The 16,198-nt window shown below is 35.1% G+C and overlaps 1 protein-coding gene across 1 annotated transcript in view; it reads right to left on the bottom strand.

Moving 5' to 3' along the window:
• Positions 1-16,198, bottom strand: part of COL19A1 (collagen, type XIX, alpha 1) — a 506,470-nt gene that overhangs the window by 399,038 nt on the left and 91,234 nt on the right. The window contains exons 9-12 of the mRNA XM_006835782.1: positions 15,051-15,326; positions 11,222-11,302; positions 6,847-6,972; positions 4,784-4,846 (exon numbers count right to left, since the gene is read on the bottom strand). Coding sequence (XP_006835845.1) covers positions 4,784-4,846; positions 6,847-6,972; positions 11,222-11,302; positions 15,051-15,326 — 546 coding nt within the window. The remainder of the gene's footprint in view (positions 1-4,783; positions 4,847-6,846; positions 6,973-11,221; positions 11,303-15,050; positions 15,327-16,198) is intronic.

The raw sequence follows: 16,198 nt of genomic DNA, 5'->3' as shown, positions 1-16,198 counted from the left end.
CATTTTGTGTGCTTTCCAACCTGAGGGGCTCATTTTCTGGCATTATATATGACAGTGTTTCTCTGCTATTCATAAGGTTTTCAGAAGTAGGTTGTCACTCTTTCTTACTAGTCTGTCTTCATCTGGAAGCTCATTTGAAACCTGTCCAACATGGGTGACCCTGCTGGTATCTAAAATACCTGTGGCATAGCTTTCAGAATCACAGCAACTGACAAGCCACCACAGTACGACAAACTGACAGACAAGTGGTGGATAACCATGTAGCATAGTAAAATTCAACAAAAATTAGTGGTATACATTATAATTTGGAAGTAAATTGTAATTTTGTTTGGATATTTCAGAATCAATATTATCTAAGTCTAACATTGCAAAGAAATCCCTTCATAAACTAATGTATTATAAGTCTTGTCAATTAATATTGGAAACAGATACAGTGTTAAATGAAATATTCAAATTATTATACAATCTTTGGAAGCAATGACCTATCAATCATTAACATTTTCTGACAGTAGCAATAAAACATGTTCAATATTTTTATATAGTAAAATTTTAATCAAATGAAAATTCTCATGGATTTATTATATTGTAAATGAAAACGTCTTTATTTTTGGTTGAATCTTATTTGAAATTAAACTCATCCTAGAATTATTAACTCCATCTCTCCTGTAATATGTGAACATTACATTGTAGATCAGAAAATAAATGAAATGTTTTTGTGGACTATCTATGATGTGCCCGTTGCCGGTTCTAAGTGCTTTTATACATTAAATTGTATCCCTTATTAACAGTAAGCTCTTGATTCCATATTATTGAGGATCATTTTCAAAGCAAGTAAGAGGTGTGTGGGGTTCATTCCCAAGTAGTTCTAACTCCAAAGTGGTACTCTTTTCAAATTACCATCAAAATGCTTCAAATATTCTTTCTTGGGTAAAAAGAAAACATTTCGAACATCTGGTTATTTTATTAACAACATACTTCTGATCCTTCCACAAAATTGACTATTCAATATGCTTTGGAACAAAGTGACTTTCAATCTTCAACTCATGCCAGCATTATTTGTGCACCTACGTTAATACTGGAAATTATTTGTCAGAGTCAAACACAGAAGAAACCCTTATTTATTGCATATTAAAGTTACAGGATCACATAATGCAATAAGAACAGGAATGGGCTCATCAGTAATTTCTTAAAATGGAACAATATATCCATTTTTATTACAAGTGCCAAGAAAGAAAAGAACAAATATTCAGATGTTGAAATAAGAGCTCTGTGAGTGTGAAAATTCTGAAAAGTATTGCTACAAAAATATAGAAACCTTTATTAAACAAAAATAAAAGGCTATTGTTTCTTGACATATCTACATCTAGTTCTATATACTTTAGAAGGCAATAGTGTTTCCGTATCTTTGACCTTTTGCATAAGAATATTGTGCTTTTTAATTTACACCACATCAAAACAGCAGTTTTGGAATCCTCAAGGGACACAAACTGTCTTCCATTTAAATGTTCTTTGAATCTAGGAAATAAATAGAAATCTGAAGAGCATGATCAGGGCTATAGAATGGGTGGGGTAAATTTTCCCAACATAAATTTAACAGAACAGCCCTTGCTATGCTTGAAGAATTATCAGGTACTGTTATCATGATGAAAAAAAGCTATTCAATGCAAATTTCCTGTCCTTTTTCTCACCAAAAGTGCCATTTTTCAGCTTCCTACAACTTCTTCATAATAAGTTCCTGTGATTATTTTGTGTACTTCAAGAAAATATATCAAGAGTACCCATTTAGAGTCTCAAAAATAGTCCACATAGCCTTCTGAGCTGACCTCTCTGTGCTGAATTTAACTGGGCCTATAAATCCCCTCAGTAGCCACTGTTTTGATTGGACCTTTTTTCCCTTGAAGGCATCCTAATGATCCAAGGACAAATATTACTGAAAGAACTTGTGTGTGGGCATCCACTTATCTCTAAGATATGTTCTAACATGTTTTGTTTTGAATTAAATCTACACATGTATGAACTGGAACCGTAGCAGCAATGATTTTTGACTTAGTAATTTATTTACGATTCAAGAGCATGGAGGAAAGATTGCATCTTAATGAGATTTATATCTCAACTATGTAATGGTTACAAATCGGGCTGCGAACTGCAAGGCAAGCAGTTTGAAACTACCAGCTGCTCCACGGAAGAAAGATGAGGCTTTCTGCTCCTGTAAATATTTATAGCCTCGGAAACCCCGTCCAGGGTCGCAATGGGTCAGAACCGACTCGATGGCACTTAACAACAACATTCTAATAAGGGTGGCACAGTACATACTCTGTCTTTCTTTTTTCTTTTTTTTTTTTTACAGCCTTTGAAGGCTATTTAATGATTTTCTTAATAATTACTCCCACCACTCACCTGTCAATTTGTCATACTATGGTGGCATTTGTGATGGAAACTATGTTGTTGTTGGTAAGTGCCATCGAGTTGTTTCTGACCCATAGCGACCTTGTAGGGTTTCCAAGGAGCAGCTGGTGAGCTTGAACCGCCAACTTAATAGTTCAAACTGACTTTGCAATCTGGCACATTAACCCACAGGGCCACACCAGGACTCCGGAAACTATGTTACTGGTATTTAAATACCAGCAGGGTCATCCATGGTGAACAGGTTTTAACTTCCAGACTCATACAGACCAGGAAGCAGTAGAGACGGACTACTTCTGACTGTTTAGCCACTGAAAACCTTATGAATAGGGGAACTCACCATCATCTAGAAGGAAGAGCCAGGTATTGACTGTGTTCACGTTGTACTGGATGGGAACCAAACCTGGGTCTCCTACATGTAAGGAGAGGATTCTACTATGAACTACCACTGCCAGCATGGGCTGGAATAAGACCTAAATTTGAATCTAGGCTGCCCCACTGGTTATACTTGCTATGTGAAACTTCAGAAGATTATTCAACTCTCTGATCTTAATTTACTGAGTTGCTTGCAAGTTTTAAATGAGATAATGAGGCTAGAGCTTTTAGCATGGTACTGGCATCCAATACATACTGAATAGTTGACAAATAAAGCCTAAGCTCCCCTATGTGTCTCTGTGCTTTCCTCAAAAAGTCTTCTCAGAATGTGCTCTGCTGAGAATTAAATATGTCATCCTGGGAAAGACTAACCTTTCTCATCCATAAAATAGATATAAAGCTATTTTATTTTATAAACTTCATTTAGAAAAACGTGTTTTGTTATATGACTAGAACAAATGTTCAATATTTAATTTGCTTCAGCAAAATCTGGGTCTAGTCCTCCTTCTTTTCAATAAAAATAATAGTCCTACTAGAAAAAAAATTATAAATAGCAGTGGAACACTATCATACAGCACCAGAATGTTGAATGTTGAAAATTTATGAAGAGCACCAGAATATTATCAGACATAGTGCCAGAAGATGCGTCCCTCAGGTTGGAAGGTACTCAAATTACGACTGAGGAAGATCTGCCTCCTCAAAGTAGAGTTGACGAGAGATGATGCAAATGGTGTAAAGCTTTGAGGAGCTTCACTGTTGATGAGGCACAATTCAAAATGAAGAGAAATTGCTCTAAACACCCATTAATAATCAGATCATGGAATGTATGAAGTATGGATCTAGGAAAATTAAAAGTTGGCAGAAGTGAAATGGAACAGATGATGACAGCAAACTTACCTCTACCCCCCAAATAATGTGATTTAAAAGGCAAAAATAAATGTCCCACCCCAACACAAAGGTCTTTTCGCAAACATCTGTTGAACTGATTTAAATTTCCATTGCCTTAAGGCATATTGAACCTTAAGGGACAAGGTGCAAACATTCACTTCAAAGTCAAATGATTGCAATTCTCTTCCTGGCTTTATTGAAACTTGCTTGCAATTTTGAAGTGTTATTCACTGCTCAGGCATTATTTATCAAACTAAGGAGTCCAAGTAGATTATATAAATAACTTAGAACCTTCCTTCCAAATTAAGACACAAAATGAATTTAAATGTTTTACCTTGGAAAGATAACAAAAATATAATCAATCAGCTCCTAATGGAAGCACAAATTAACTTACCTGGTTGACTAGCAAAAAACATTAATGAAGAGAAATAGATAATAAGTTTTGATAGAGGTGGGAAGAATGGAAAGGCAACATTCCAGGTATTGGATATTTCCTAGAATTACATCCTCAAGGTACAGTTCATTTACCGTCTCCTCCATGAAACTCCCTCCAGTCTCCTAGTCATGTGCTAAGGACACTTGCAACTCTCCTAAAACATTTACAACTTGTGAATTGCCTCTCCCTCCTTCTACATGTAAAACCCTTGAGAATAGAGAATATATCCTATTCTTCATGTCTCCCATAACATTCAGTGATGTGCTTTACAATCAGAAAGTACTCAGTAAATGTAGGCTATTTGAATAAAGCACAGAAAGAGTGAGGAAGAATCTTCAGTAGGGGCACTTCAGCAGACAAAAGAGTTCATAGAGAAGAGAATGCTAATAAAGGTAATGGAATAATTAAAATTAAACTTTCCTACTTCACCATTTTGTTCAGGACTTAAAAGCACAAAGATTTGGGGGTACAGATATTTTCAAATTTTATACCAGTCTTCCAAAATGAATTTAAAAGCAGAACTTGAATGTTGATGAACCCTTAGTTTGGTGGTAAGAATTTTGATGTGAGCCCTTGATAATCCTTTACAGAAACTTGGATTTGTATGAAACAGAACTACAAGGATACATTTTCAAGTCACTTTTCAACCAATTTCCTATTGTCCCGAGAGTATTGTCTTACCGGCTCTCCTTTATCCCCTTTCTGACCAGGTGAACCTGGAGCTCCTGGCATTCCGGTTTCTCCCTGGGCAAAAAAATGAATTTCTGTGTCATAAAAATTCCAAACATATTGATCCAATGGCAAAGTGTTTCTAAATGTGAAACTGACAATAAAGCTTTTTCTTTCCCCTGACTTGATGTGGTTCTCCACTAAAAGTCCTTCATCCCTTGTTTGTGAGAGGTGACAACTACTCACTCTTCAAGATCCCATTGAGCATCATCTCCTCCAGAAAACCTTCCATGAACTGGTCTATGAGCTATGTGTTGCTCTTCCATGGCCCCTTGCACATCGTACTTGCCTCTCTCATGGAGATTACTATACAATGTCACTAGAGGAAATGGAAGTCTCTTCTAAACGTCTACCCCAGCCCTTGCTCTACTTCTCCAACAAGGAGTTCAAATATTAACAGAATGGGTTAAGTCTAAAGCGATTTATTAGGTCCTAATGTGGCTGCTGGTAGCGTAGTGGTTACGAATCGGGCTGCGAACCGCAAGGTCAGCAGTTTGAAACTTCCAGCTGCTCCGCGGGAGAAAGATGAGGCTTTCTGCTCCCCTAAAGATTTACAGCCTTGGAAACCCTGTTCAGGGTCGCTATGGGTCAGAACCAACTCGATGGCACTTAACAACAACAACAACAATGTGGCTGCTGGTGTGGCGCTGTGGGTTAATGCACCAGACTGCATGGTTGGCAGTTCAAGCTCATCAGCTGCTCCTCGGAAACCCTATACAGGGTCGCTAAGGGTCGGAACCGACTTGACGGCACTGCACAACAACAACAATAATGTGGCTGCAGGAGTCCTGGTGTGGCGCTGTGGGCTAATGTGTCAGACTGCAGTCTTTTGAACTGCAAGGTTGGTGGTTCAAGCTCACGAGCTGCTCCTTGGAAACTCTATACAGGGTCACTACGGGTCAGAATCAACTTGACAGCACTTAGCAACGTGGCTGCAAACCACAAGGATGGCAGTTCAAACCCACTAGCTGCTTCTCGGAAACCCTATACAGGGTATCTATGAGTCAGAAACGGCTCAACAGCACTTAACAACAGCAATGTGGACTCCTGGTGTGGCACTGTAGGATCCATACTGGACTGTGAACCACAAGGCCATCAGTTCAAACCCATAAGCTGCTCCTTGGAAACCCTATACAAGGTGGTTATGAGTTGGAGCCAATTGGATGGCACTTAACAGCAACCATAACAATATGAGAAAAAAGTTTGCTCTAGGAACTGAGACACATTCTCCTTTCCTTTTTATTTTCCTTGATATAGGCTTAGGGGAAAACCACCAAGAAGCTACTGAGCCTCCACTTCCAGTAGACCTTATGACTGTTATTAATGTCCACTAAAGAAGGCCACAATGTTAGTTCCATGGTTAGCCTCCCTGGTTAGGCACCGTACTGGAATAGGCAAAACAAATTTTTATAGTAAAAAGAGAGTCCCTCTGCATATTCCCTATATAATTAGTGGCAGAAGCAGGCAAGTTGGAAGTTTAGGATTCTGGAGAAATATAGTCTCTACACAGCAAAGACATACTATATAGAGAGAGTGTCTTTGTATGTTCAAGAGCAGGCTCTGTGTCTCCTTCAGCTAAGAGTGTCTATTCTTAGCACTTACCAAGTAAAAGTACTTCACCTTTTATTTATTCTAATTCACACTCTGGAAAAAAGGTGCTATGGACTCAGAACTATGAAGGTAAAAATCCAGGAAACTCTATTCCCAGTCTCATTTTCTTAATCCACCCCGGTGACTAAACGGCTTAGGAATTTTATTCAACTAACATTGTGCGGCACTGTAGGATAAGCACTGACTGCTAACTGCAAAGTCTGTTGTTCAAACCCACCATCTGCCCCTCAGAAACCCTAAACAGGATCACTGTAATTGGAACCAACTCAAAGGCACCTAAATACAACAACAACAATACTTCAGAGAAAGACATATTCTGTTCACCAGAGACCACATAAAAGGAGCTGGACTCACTGTCTGGAGAGGCGTGTCCTTTTAGTGGACACAGATTAAAATCAGCATACCTTGTTTGGAATGCACTGGCACAGGTCTTTAAGTTCCTGCTTTGTAGGCAGATATGCTGACATTTTGCTGGCATGAGTGCTTACTGACGATAAGGCAGTACTGTCAAATCCATTCTGCTCTGGACACTAAAATTCAAAAGAAAATTTAAGGAATATGGAAAATCCTAAACATTTTGATATTTCAAACACTTTGGCTACTATCAAATGCAATGGTTGGGGTTGTTGGCAAGAATTGCCTTTGCCTTTTTACTAACCAAAAGTAGACACCAAAGTTATCAAAGTTATCACACCTTTGCTCTTTCATTGAGTCTCCCTGATGTTTTATTACACTGAAAATAAAAGAAATCTATTGAAAAATATGGCTTTTAGTAAGGAATTCCACAAGTATATTGGGTGACTGTGTCAAGTACAATAATGCCAATCATTCCTAATAATTGTATTGTTTTAATGAAATAATTCCTATAAAAAGCATCTGTGTATCTATTTTAGAAACAAAATTTAAAATAAAAACAAATCCATTTTAAACTTTTAAAACATAGATGATTGTAAAGGCATGTCAAGTTTAATTTGTCTTACCCTCTTAAAGATGAGATTTGTGTAATCAAAGCACACTTTATTCTCTTATACTGTCCTTTAAAAGATATTGAAAATATCTCCACCTCTACCACAAATCAGGGGTGAATTTTACGCTTATCCAGTAGATTCAGAACATGCTGAAGTGAAATTTGGTTCTAAATCAAATAAATCATCCAGATGGAGAATTTGAGGAGGATAAATGGATCCTTTCTTCTCAACATTATTCACCAGGCCCCTACAACTCTAAATTTATAATATCATGAAAAAGGGGGAAAGGTTTACATACTACTTTGTATACTAAAAATCATATATCCATGAAAATATATTATTAGTTCTTATCTACCAGGATGAGAACATACTTCGCATTTTTCACCTTTGAATTCAATTGTTTTTCAAGTTTTCTATAATAAGAATGCATCCCTTTTATAACAAAAATTTATTCTGGAAAATGGGTAGCATTCTAACATTTCTGACAACAATCAATTAAAAATGGTAAAAAAAAAAAAATTAACAATTATAAACAATAGTGCAGCTAATGTCCTATCTTCACCACTAGGTTTTCATACTTGTCCTTTTAATGATGAGTTATTTAATTTTTTGAGTTTTTCTTCTTTTTTAAAACCTTTTATTGTAATTTGAGTGAAAGCTTATAGAGCAAATTGTTATCCATTCAATAATTCATAAACACTTTGTTTTATGATCCAGTTTTTTAATACATTTCCAAATCCATAAACCATATTTGAACATATTATTGCCAACACAATTAATTTACCTCACATGATTTTAGCCTAATGAGTTCCGAACAACTAAGATTCACTTAGGGGTCACCATCTGGCTATGGATGCCTGACCCATTATATTAATTTTGGGATTTAAACAACTCTAAGAGTATGCCTCAAGCTTCCATATAAAACTGTACATACTCCCAAAAGAGTGTTTAAAGGGAACATTTAACACACAAGTAAAGATTCCTTCCCTTGGAAAAGCTCTGGTTTTAATGTGATGCATATTTGGTTAATTAGTCCTTAAATTTTTAATCAACTTTATTCTCAACAAATGCTGTTGATCTCCTTCTATTCGAATATATTTGTTATTCATTGTTTATGTGTCTAGTCCTGGAACCTGAATGCTTCAGAAACTGAAAATCTGATTTAATTGAAGCAAAGTAGCATTCATATAGATTATATTGAATACATTTCACCTTTAAAATGCCCCATAAAATATTAACACTGAAAAACTTGTGTGATTTGAAATCTCAAGACAAAATTAGATCTTAAGTAATTACATAAAAAATTTCCAAGTTCAAAATATTTTGAAGAAAAAAAAAAAAAAGGGTTTGTTATCTGAAGTGTGGCTCCTCTGAATATCAAGAGCAGGAATATTTGCAGTAGTTTGAAATTTTTTCTACGTTTTGAAGTGAAATTCTATCTTGTTTTCTATTCTTTGAAGCTGCTTCGAAATAATCTGTTGTAACACAATTTAAAAATTTTTTTTGTAAAATGTATTTATTGTCACATTATTGCATTTAAATTTCAAACCACTCCTTCCAAATTATCATCTATACTTAAATAATTTTCTCATAATTTTGTTTCAAATGACTATGAAATGAATATTGCCTAAGAGTATGCATTCCTGCTTTTTGAAAATTCACTTAAGGCCACTTCACTTTTGCAAAATACCTACATTAGTATCTGTTTTCTCTAAATGAAAAATTAGAAGAGGATTTTTGCTTTTATGCAAACAGAGGTGAAAGTGAAACTAGCATTTGTTTTTCCTGGAGCTGTTCTTGAGTCAGTAACACATCTTGAGGAATCAGAGCGGTGTCTCCAACCTGCTTCCCAGGAAACTACACTCAGCAGCACAGCATCAAGCCATCATAGCACTGAACTGTGTCCACGAACACTGTGTTACTGTTATTTTAGGGTCTTTATGCTATTTGGTATGAATTAGTAGGCTATTTTTGGGGTCTGGGAACACTTAATATTTTCCTATATAAATTAATGGTAATTGCTTATCCATTTTATGTCATTTTGGGTTACAACAATTTCACAGGAGCACTGACTTTCAGATAGCAGGGTAAACCTGTAAATTTTAAATATGTAAAAATAACATTATGCTACCTTTTAATCAGAGAAATGATTTTTAAGTTTCTTGTAAAAAAAAAATAAAGAGAAAAAGCAGTGCGTGACTAAACGTTAAAAAAAAAAAAAAAAAAAAAACTTTAGAGAACTAATATCTTCAAGAGTTCCATGTGTGGCTCCAGGAAGTCTAGGTAGATATTTCAAGTCTGTAAGATTGGCATTCTAAAATATCTTTTTAGATATTTATAGAAAGATACTTGGCTACCTTTCATTTTACTTGGAATGAGAGCCATAAAATGAGCTGGAGGTATGGTTTACAAAGTTAAGCTACATAAGCAGAACATATAACATTTGAAAGACTTAGCTAGCTATGCTTTCAATCAGTTGGGTACATTCTTATTCCACTACCCAAAGTATACTAGAGAAGCTACAAATAGTTTTGAATGACTAAATTATTGATGAAACTTCCATATGTTTTTTTCCATAATAATCTCACGACTTTTGGGGAAAGATACAAAAAAAGGGTTTTTTGCCTTTTATTATTTTTATTTTTCTTTCTGTTATAATTTTAGAATGTGTCCCTTTCAACTACCTTTCTGTCCCATCTATCTTCTTGGTTGCTGTTGCAAAGTGCCGTCGAGTCAATTCCGACTCATAGCGGCTGTATTGGAATTTTGAGGAATGGCTGGTGAATTTGAACTGCTGACCTTGCAGTTCAAACCAGTCTTGCTGTCCAGTTGACTAATCAACAAATCAAGAAACAAAGTTTTGCCATATTCTATGTACAAACCAGTAGGACTAAACAAGAAAAGTATAAACGACTGTCTTGACTCTCAATGAATCTAACTGTAATTGAAAAAAATATAAGCCAAATACAATTATATCAAATAAGATGGTGCCCATGAACATTACAATGAAAGACTTAGAAAACAATGAATGGAGTATTTTAAGCTGTCATGGCTTGATGCTATGATGCTGAGGATTGGTATAAGAAAATAGTTATGTAATTAGTTTAGAGATATTTAGAACCAGAAGCAAGGAGTTTGATCTATACAGATATTTTGTTGCCAAAAGGGAGTCACCAAAGATGAATAGAGGGTAAGAAATAGACCTTTCCTGGGCTTGTAAGCCCTGTTCCTTAGCAATATCTAGAAATCAGAGTTGTTGAATAATAAATGTTTGCTGGAAAGGCAAACGTATATACAAAATAGTGTTTTAGGAAGTATGCTGGGAGGAAAAAGGGCTAGAAAGAAGACAGGCAGTTAACACATCATTCAACAACTCAGGCATGAGGAAAAGGCATAACACAGCAGTGAAAGGAAAGCAAGATAGGATGAAAAATCTATCACAAAGATCAACAAGCCAGGATGGTTGACAAGCAACAAGGCAGAAAAGAGTGAGAGTGATGTATGGTCAAAGATTTAAGACCTCTGTGACAGGAAAATGATGATATTGCTGTCAGAAACACAGTGTCGGGAGAAAGGGGCATACTTTTTTTAAGTTATGTTGAGCTCAAAGCAAGGACACACTGTCCCTAAAGTTCAGAGGGAAATGCTAGGATTAAAATTGTGGAAAATCTATGGGAGAGCCCTGAAAAGGCTCTCTTGCTTGGAATAAATCACTCATCGGGCTTCACAAAGTATACTCAGTGTTGCTGTCCATTTGTACTATATAATCTAGGCAACTAAAAGATATGTTACATTTTTACAAAATACCTACCTTAGTATCTGATATCTCACAACATGTTTCTTGAGCTACAAAATTTGAATTACAGTAGATTTTAAGTTGCTGAAGTTCAATCTATTAAAAATTAATAAGACAACACATCATTAGTCTTTTTTAAAAGAATCATATTTAGGCACTTATGAACTATGGTGATTTAATGAAAAAGGATAAGGAAGTTAAATAAATGACTCGTGGTGATGGTATGATTGTGTGCCATCGAGTTGGTTCTGACTCATAGCAATCGTGTATAGGTTGTTTATCTTTACAGGTGCAGAAAAGTCTCATTTTTCTCCTGCAGAACAGCTGGTAAGTTTCAGTGCTAACCTTGGAGTCAGCAGTCCAGCTCTTAATCCACTATGCTACTATGGCTCTTATATTACTGATTTGTTGTTGTCGTTAAGTGCCGTCGAGTCAGTTCCGACACATAGCAACCCTGTATAGGGTTTCCGAGGAGTGACTGGTGAGCTTGAATCTCTGACCATGCAAAAAATGTGCTTACAAAAGGACTATTTAAAGTAAAAAATCCTGTAGAAAAAGTAATGTCAAAAATATGAGCTGTAGTTTCAGTTTTTCTGTTTGAAGTATTAAAGCAGAGTTTTCCCAATAAGAAAAACAAAAGCATTTAATTGGTATCTCTGGTAGCATAGTGGTTACGAATCAGGCTGCAAACCACAAGGTCAGCAGTTTGAAACTACCAGCTGTTCTGCTCCTGTAAAGATTTACAGACTCGGAAACCCTGTTCAGGGTTGCTATGAGTTGGAACTGACTCCATGGCACACAACAACAACAACAACAACAGCAATGTTTCATAGATTCTGTTTAAGACCAATGGATTTCATATTTTGTTGGAATAATCCTGAGCAACACTTCCAGTCTTTTATAAAAATAACTGATTCCTACTATTTTGATCCTCAAGTTCAGTGGTTCAAGCTTATCATCTACTCCTTGGAAACCCTATACAGGGTCGCTATGGGTCAGAACCGACTCAATGGCACTTAAGAACATCAACTATTTACTCATCAGATTCACATTTTTTGACATTTGTATATGAAATTAAAATATTAAGGGAATTATGATCATTTTTTAAAAATATAAGATCAAACAACCATCTATGAGAAAATAAGTAGCATGTACTATTGATAAAATATCAATATAATAGATGCTTAAGTTGGTGGGTCACATACCTTGAGCACTTAAGTGTTACATTAAATAATACTTTATGTAAGTGGTTGTCAATTAGGTTATTAGGTTATCCATTAGGTAATTGATTAGATTATGAAATAAGCCTGTGGTTTTGAATTCAATAATTTAATTAATTAAAAATTGGTAGTTTTTGCATATGACCTATAACATAGGTCAAAAACAACTCCTCCCCTCTTCCTTCCTCCTTCCATATCTTTGCCTCTTTCTTTGTCTCCCAACATAACAGAAACAGATTAGGTATTATATTAAGGTCAATCAGTACCTTCTATAGAAAGACTCTAGTGTAAGATTTATGACAGTAACTAAACCTATAATAATAATTTTTAAATCTGCAATTAATTTTGAATCTCTATCCCAACACCAAAAAAGGAAAAATGGAGGGGGGAAAATCTATACTGCAAAGAGATGAGCAAAATCAATTCAGCTCATAGAATGCATTAAGAACTCCAGAAATCTTATAAATTCCTCAGCAGGCTAAGATTTGCAGCCAATGTAAAATTCAGAGACTAAATGAAATGTAATGATTTTTTTCTATAACTTTGTGCAAGGTCATTAATAGTTAACTTTTATTTATAAAGTTTAAATATGCTGCCTTACATAGTTTAATGAAATACGGGTAGTTACATACAATTCTGAGGGTTAGGGACTACAGTTCATTAATATTCTTCTCAATGAACACTTTTCATTTATCATCATCACTGTTATTAAAACAGCCACTGTGCTAGGCCCTTCATATGAATTATTTTACTTGACTAAAAATAGATGATCAACTTTCAAAGGATTAGAAACTAATCAAGTACTCATGACATTGAAACTCCAGTCAACATAAATAATTTCTTTATTTATTAGTTTCTCTAGAATCCTTCATTGGCATAGCAGTTTAGAGGGAGAATGTTGAAAACTAAGACTATACTGACTCTTTCCAAAAAGAAGTTATTTGTTTAAAAAAAAAAATATATATATATATATAGTGGTTATGTGCTGTGGAGTTGCTTCCGACTCATAGTGACCCTGTACAGGGTTTCCAAGGTTGTAAATCTTTATGGGGGCAGAAAGCCTCATCTTTCTCCCACAGAACAGCTGGTAGTTTTGAACCGCTGATAGTTTCAAATTGCGGCCCGATTTGTAACCACTATGCTACCAGAGTAGCTACTGTTGAAAGTCATACCTCCTGATGTTCTTTCTACCTGTCGGTCCCCAGATTTGCTTTTTGCCATCGGAGGGCGCTTTCTGAAATCACTGTACTAGTCTTTCTGGTCTCTCTAGTACTGGTGTTGTTCTTATAAGTGATAATGTTGCTATCAACTATATACACTTTAATACTTCCATTAGATTTTGAAATCTGTAAGAGCAGGCACAGCATTGTTTTCCACCCTTGTATGTTAGAGTTGAATACAGTTACAGAGAACTGACTCCAAAGCACATACTTTATACAACCAACACTAGTAACTTTACCAGCTCTATTTTCTAGTTGAAGAAGCTGAGGCTCAGATACATTATTTGCCAATATTATAATAATTACATACCTGAAAGAGGGTAATAAAACAACATGTCTGACACCCAAGTCCAAGTCAACTGACTTTCCATGATGTCATGCTGTCTTATCCACAGGTTTGGCTACTAATTCTGCCCTGGACTTTCCATGATGTCATGCTGTCTTATCCACAGGTTTCACTAATGTGCTCACTATCTCTAAGGGAAAATAAGTTAAAAGATATTAATTGAGTAAATATATATATGATATACACATGTACTTTGTGCATTATATATAAAAATTCACCTATAGGAATCTTAAGAAAACAATAAGTTGTGAAAATATGTATTTGTATAAAATTGTACTTTGGAGACAAAACTGAACAGTTCAGCACTGTGTGTTAGTGTCATTTGCATTTCCAATAGGTACCTTGTATTCAAATTGTTTTTATAGGTTTTCCTATCATCCTATCCATAAAAAACATTTATAATCAGATGCATTATATGTATAGAAATCAATTATTAAAGATCATAGATCTTCATATCCAGGGAAATCAATAATAAATTTATATTATTTTTGTATCAAATGTAATTTTGAAAGGATCTTTTCATTTGAAAGAGCTTTAGTAACTAATTTTTTTCATCCAGACGACCTATGGATACATTTAGGGGCTGTGTTTCAGTCCAACAGAATCCTAATAAACCACTGTAAGCTTATAAAAAATAGTCTGTACTGCAAAGCAGTTGCTATTATGAGGATGAAGAAATAGCCTATTGTTCTTGAATGAAAACATCAGATAATCTGGAATCATTTAATTTACATTTAATTTAAAGTTCATCCTTTTCCAGTCCTTCCTATTCAAAACATATGAGCTTAGACTAAACTTACTTTTTTGTACCATACTCAATTCTGACTAAAATTTAAGTTTAATAATCTTAATTTTTTAAATCTCATTATTGTGAACCCAATGGCTGGAGAAAATGTGTAAAAGCAGATAGTAGATAATAACATATGAAAATACAGTCACACTTTTGATGGCAAATTAACTTAAACAGTGACTAGGAGGGAATGCATTATATAGTAATTAAAGAAAGGAGCTCCTATTAATGTTATTAGTTCTCTTTCACAACTGACATCAGGACTTACATCCACAGGCTTGCCATCCATAGCTCGAGCAGCAATTATAGTCCTTCCATGAAAGTCAACAGTGTCCTTTTCACCAGTTGGCCGTCTTTCAATTAAATTACAATCCATATAGAGTGAAATGGCCCGGGACTGTATACCAATGCCAAGTTTATGCCACTGACGATCAAACAAAGCACGAAGTTCTCGATTTTTAAAGATGTAATTCAACACATCTCCCTCAGCAGCACGGAACATAAATTCCACCACCTTCTTTCCACCATCAACTGCTACAGAAACCTGGATAAACACAAATTGTCTTTTAATATTTGAAAGTCAATGTTCAAAATTATTAAGACTACAAAAAGCCCAAGATATGTGTTAATAAAACAGATGCACTTACTAAAATGTTTTAAATGACTGTTATTTTCTCTAGATTTGTTAATATAAAAGGAATAGCAAACACCCAACTATAAAAATTATTTAGATATGGGAACAGTATGAGTTATTAAAGGTTACAAACTTAAGAGGAATAAGAATATGACAATTTCACTTAGCATGTAAATTATGATCAATTTTGATCATTCTCATAGTGCAAATAAAATGTATTTCTTAGAGGGAATACTCTTTCATTTTAACTTACCTTCTCATCATAAAATCATGACTGTATTAACAAATGTAAATACCAGTGAAAATGAAAAACATTTTCATTGATAGCTATAGAAGTGAACAGAAACATACAATATCAAGGAGTAATTTTGAGGTTAATCCTCCCTCTACAGTGTCCACACATTCTTCTTTCAGCACACATACCATCTTTTTTACAAATCATGTAGACTCCGGCCCCATGTTGAGCTGTTGAGCTGTCCATTCTATGCTTCCATAGTCCTCACTCCCCTCTAAGTTCACCTCCACTAGTCGGAACCAACTCCATGGCACATAACAACAACAACAACATTACACATAGGACTCTGTTTAATAATTATGTTATATTATTCTGTTCTCCTAGATGTCATATTAGATATGATACTCCCTGAGAATAGGCATTACATCTTTTTCATCTCTTATCCTTTTCACTACACATACAGTCTAACATATAACATATTCAATAGGAATTTAGAGATAGAATATTTAAAGCTCACCTCCTAATTCAAGCAAAGATTGCCCAATAA

Source organism: Chrysochloris asiatica, unplaced genomic scaffold (genome assembly GCF_000296735.1).
Source record: "Chrysochloris asiatica unplaced genomic scaffold, ChrAsi1.0 scaffold00019, whole genome shotgun sequence".
Classification (NCBI taxonomy): domain Eukaryota; kingdom Metazoa; phylum Chordata; class Mammalia; order Afrosoricida; family Chrysochloridae; genus Chrysochloris; species Chrysochloris asiatica.
The sequence above is the reverse complement of the archived record's forward strand: the minus strand, read 5'-3'. Positions and strand labels throughout refer to the sequence as shown.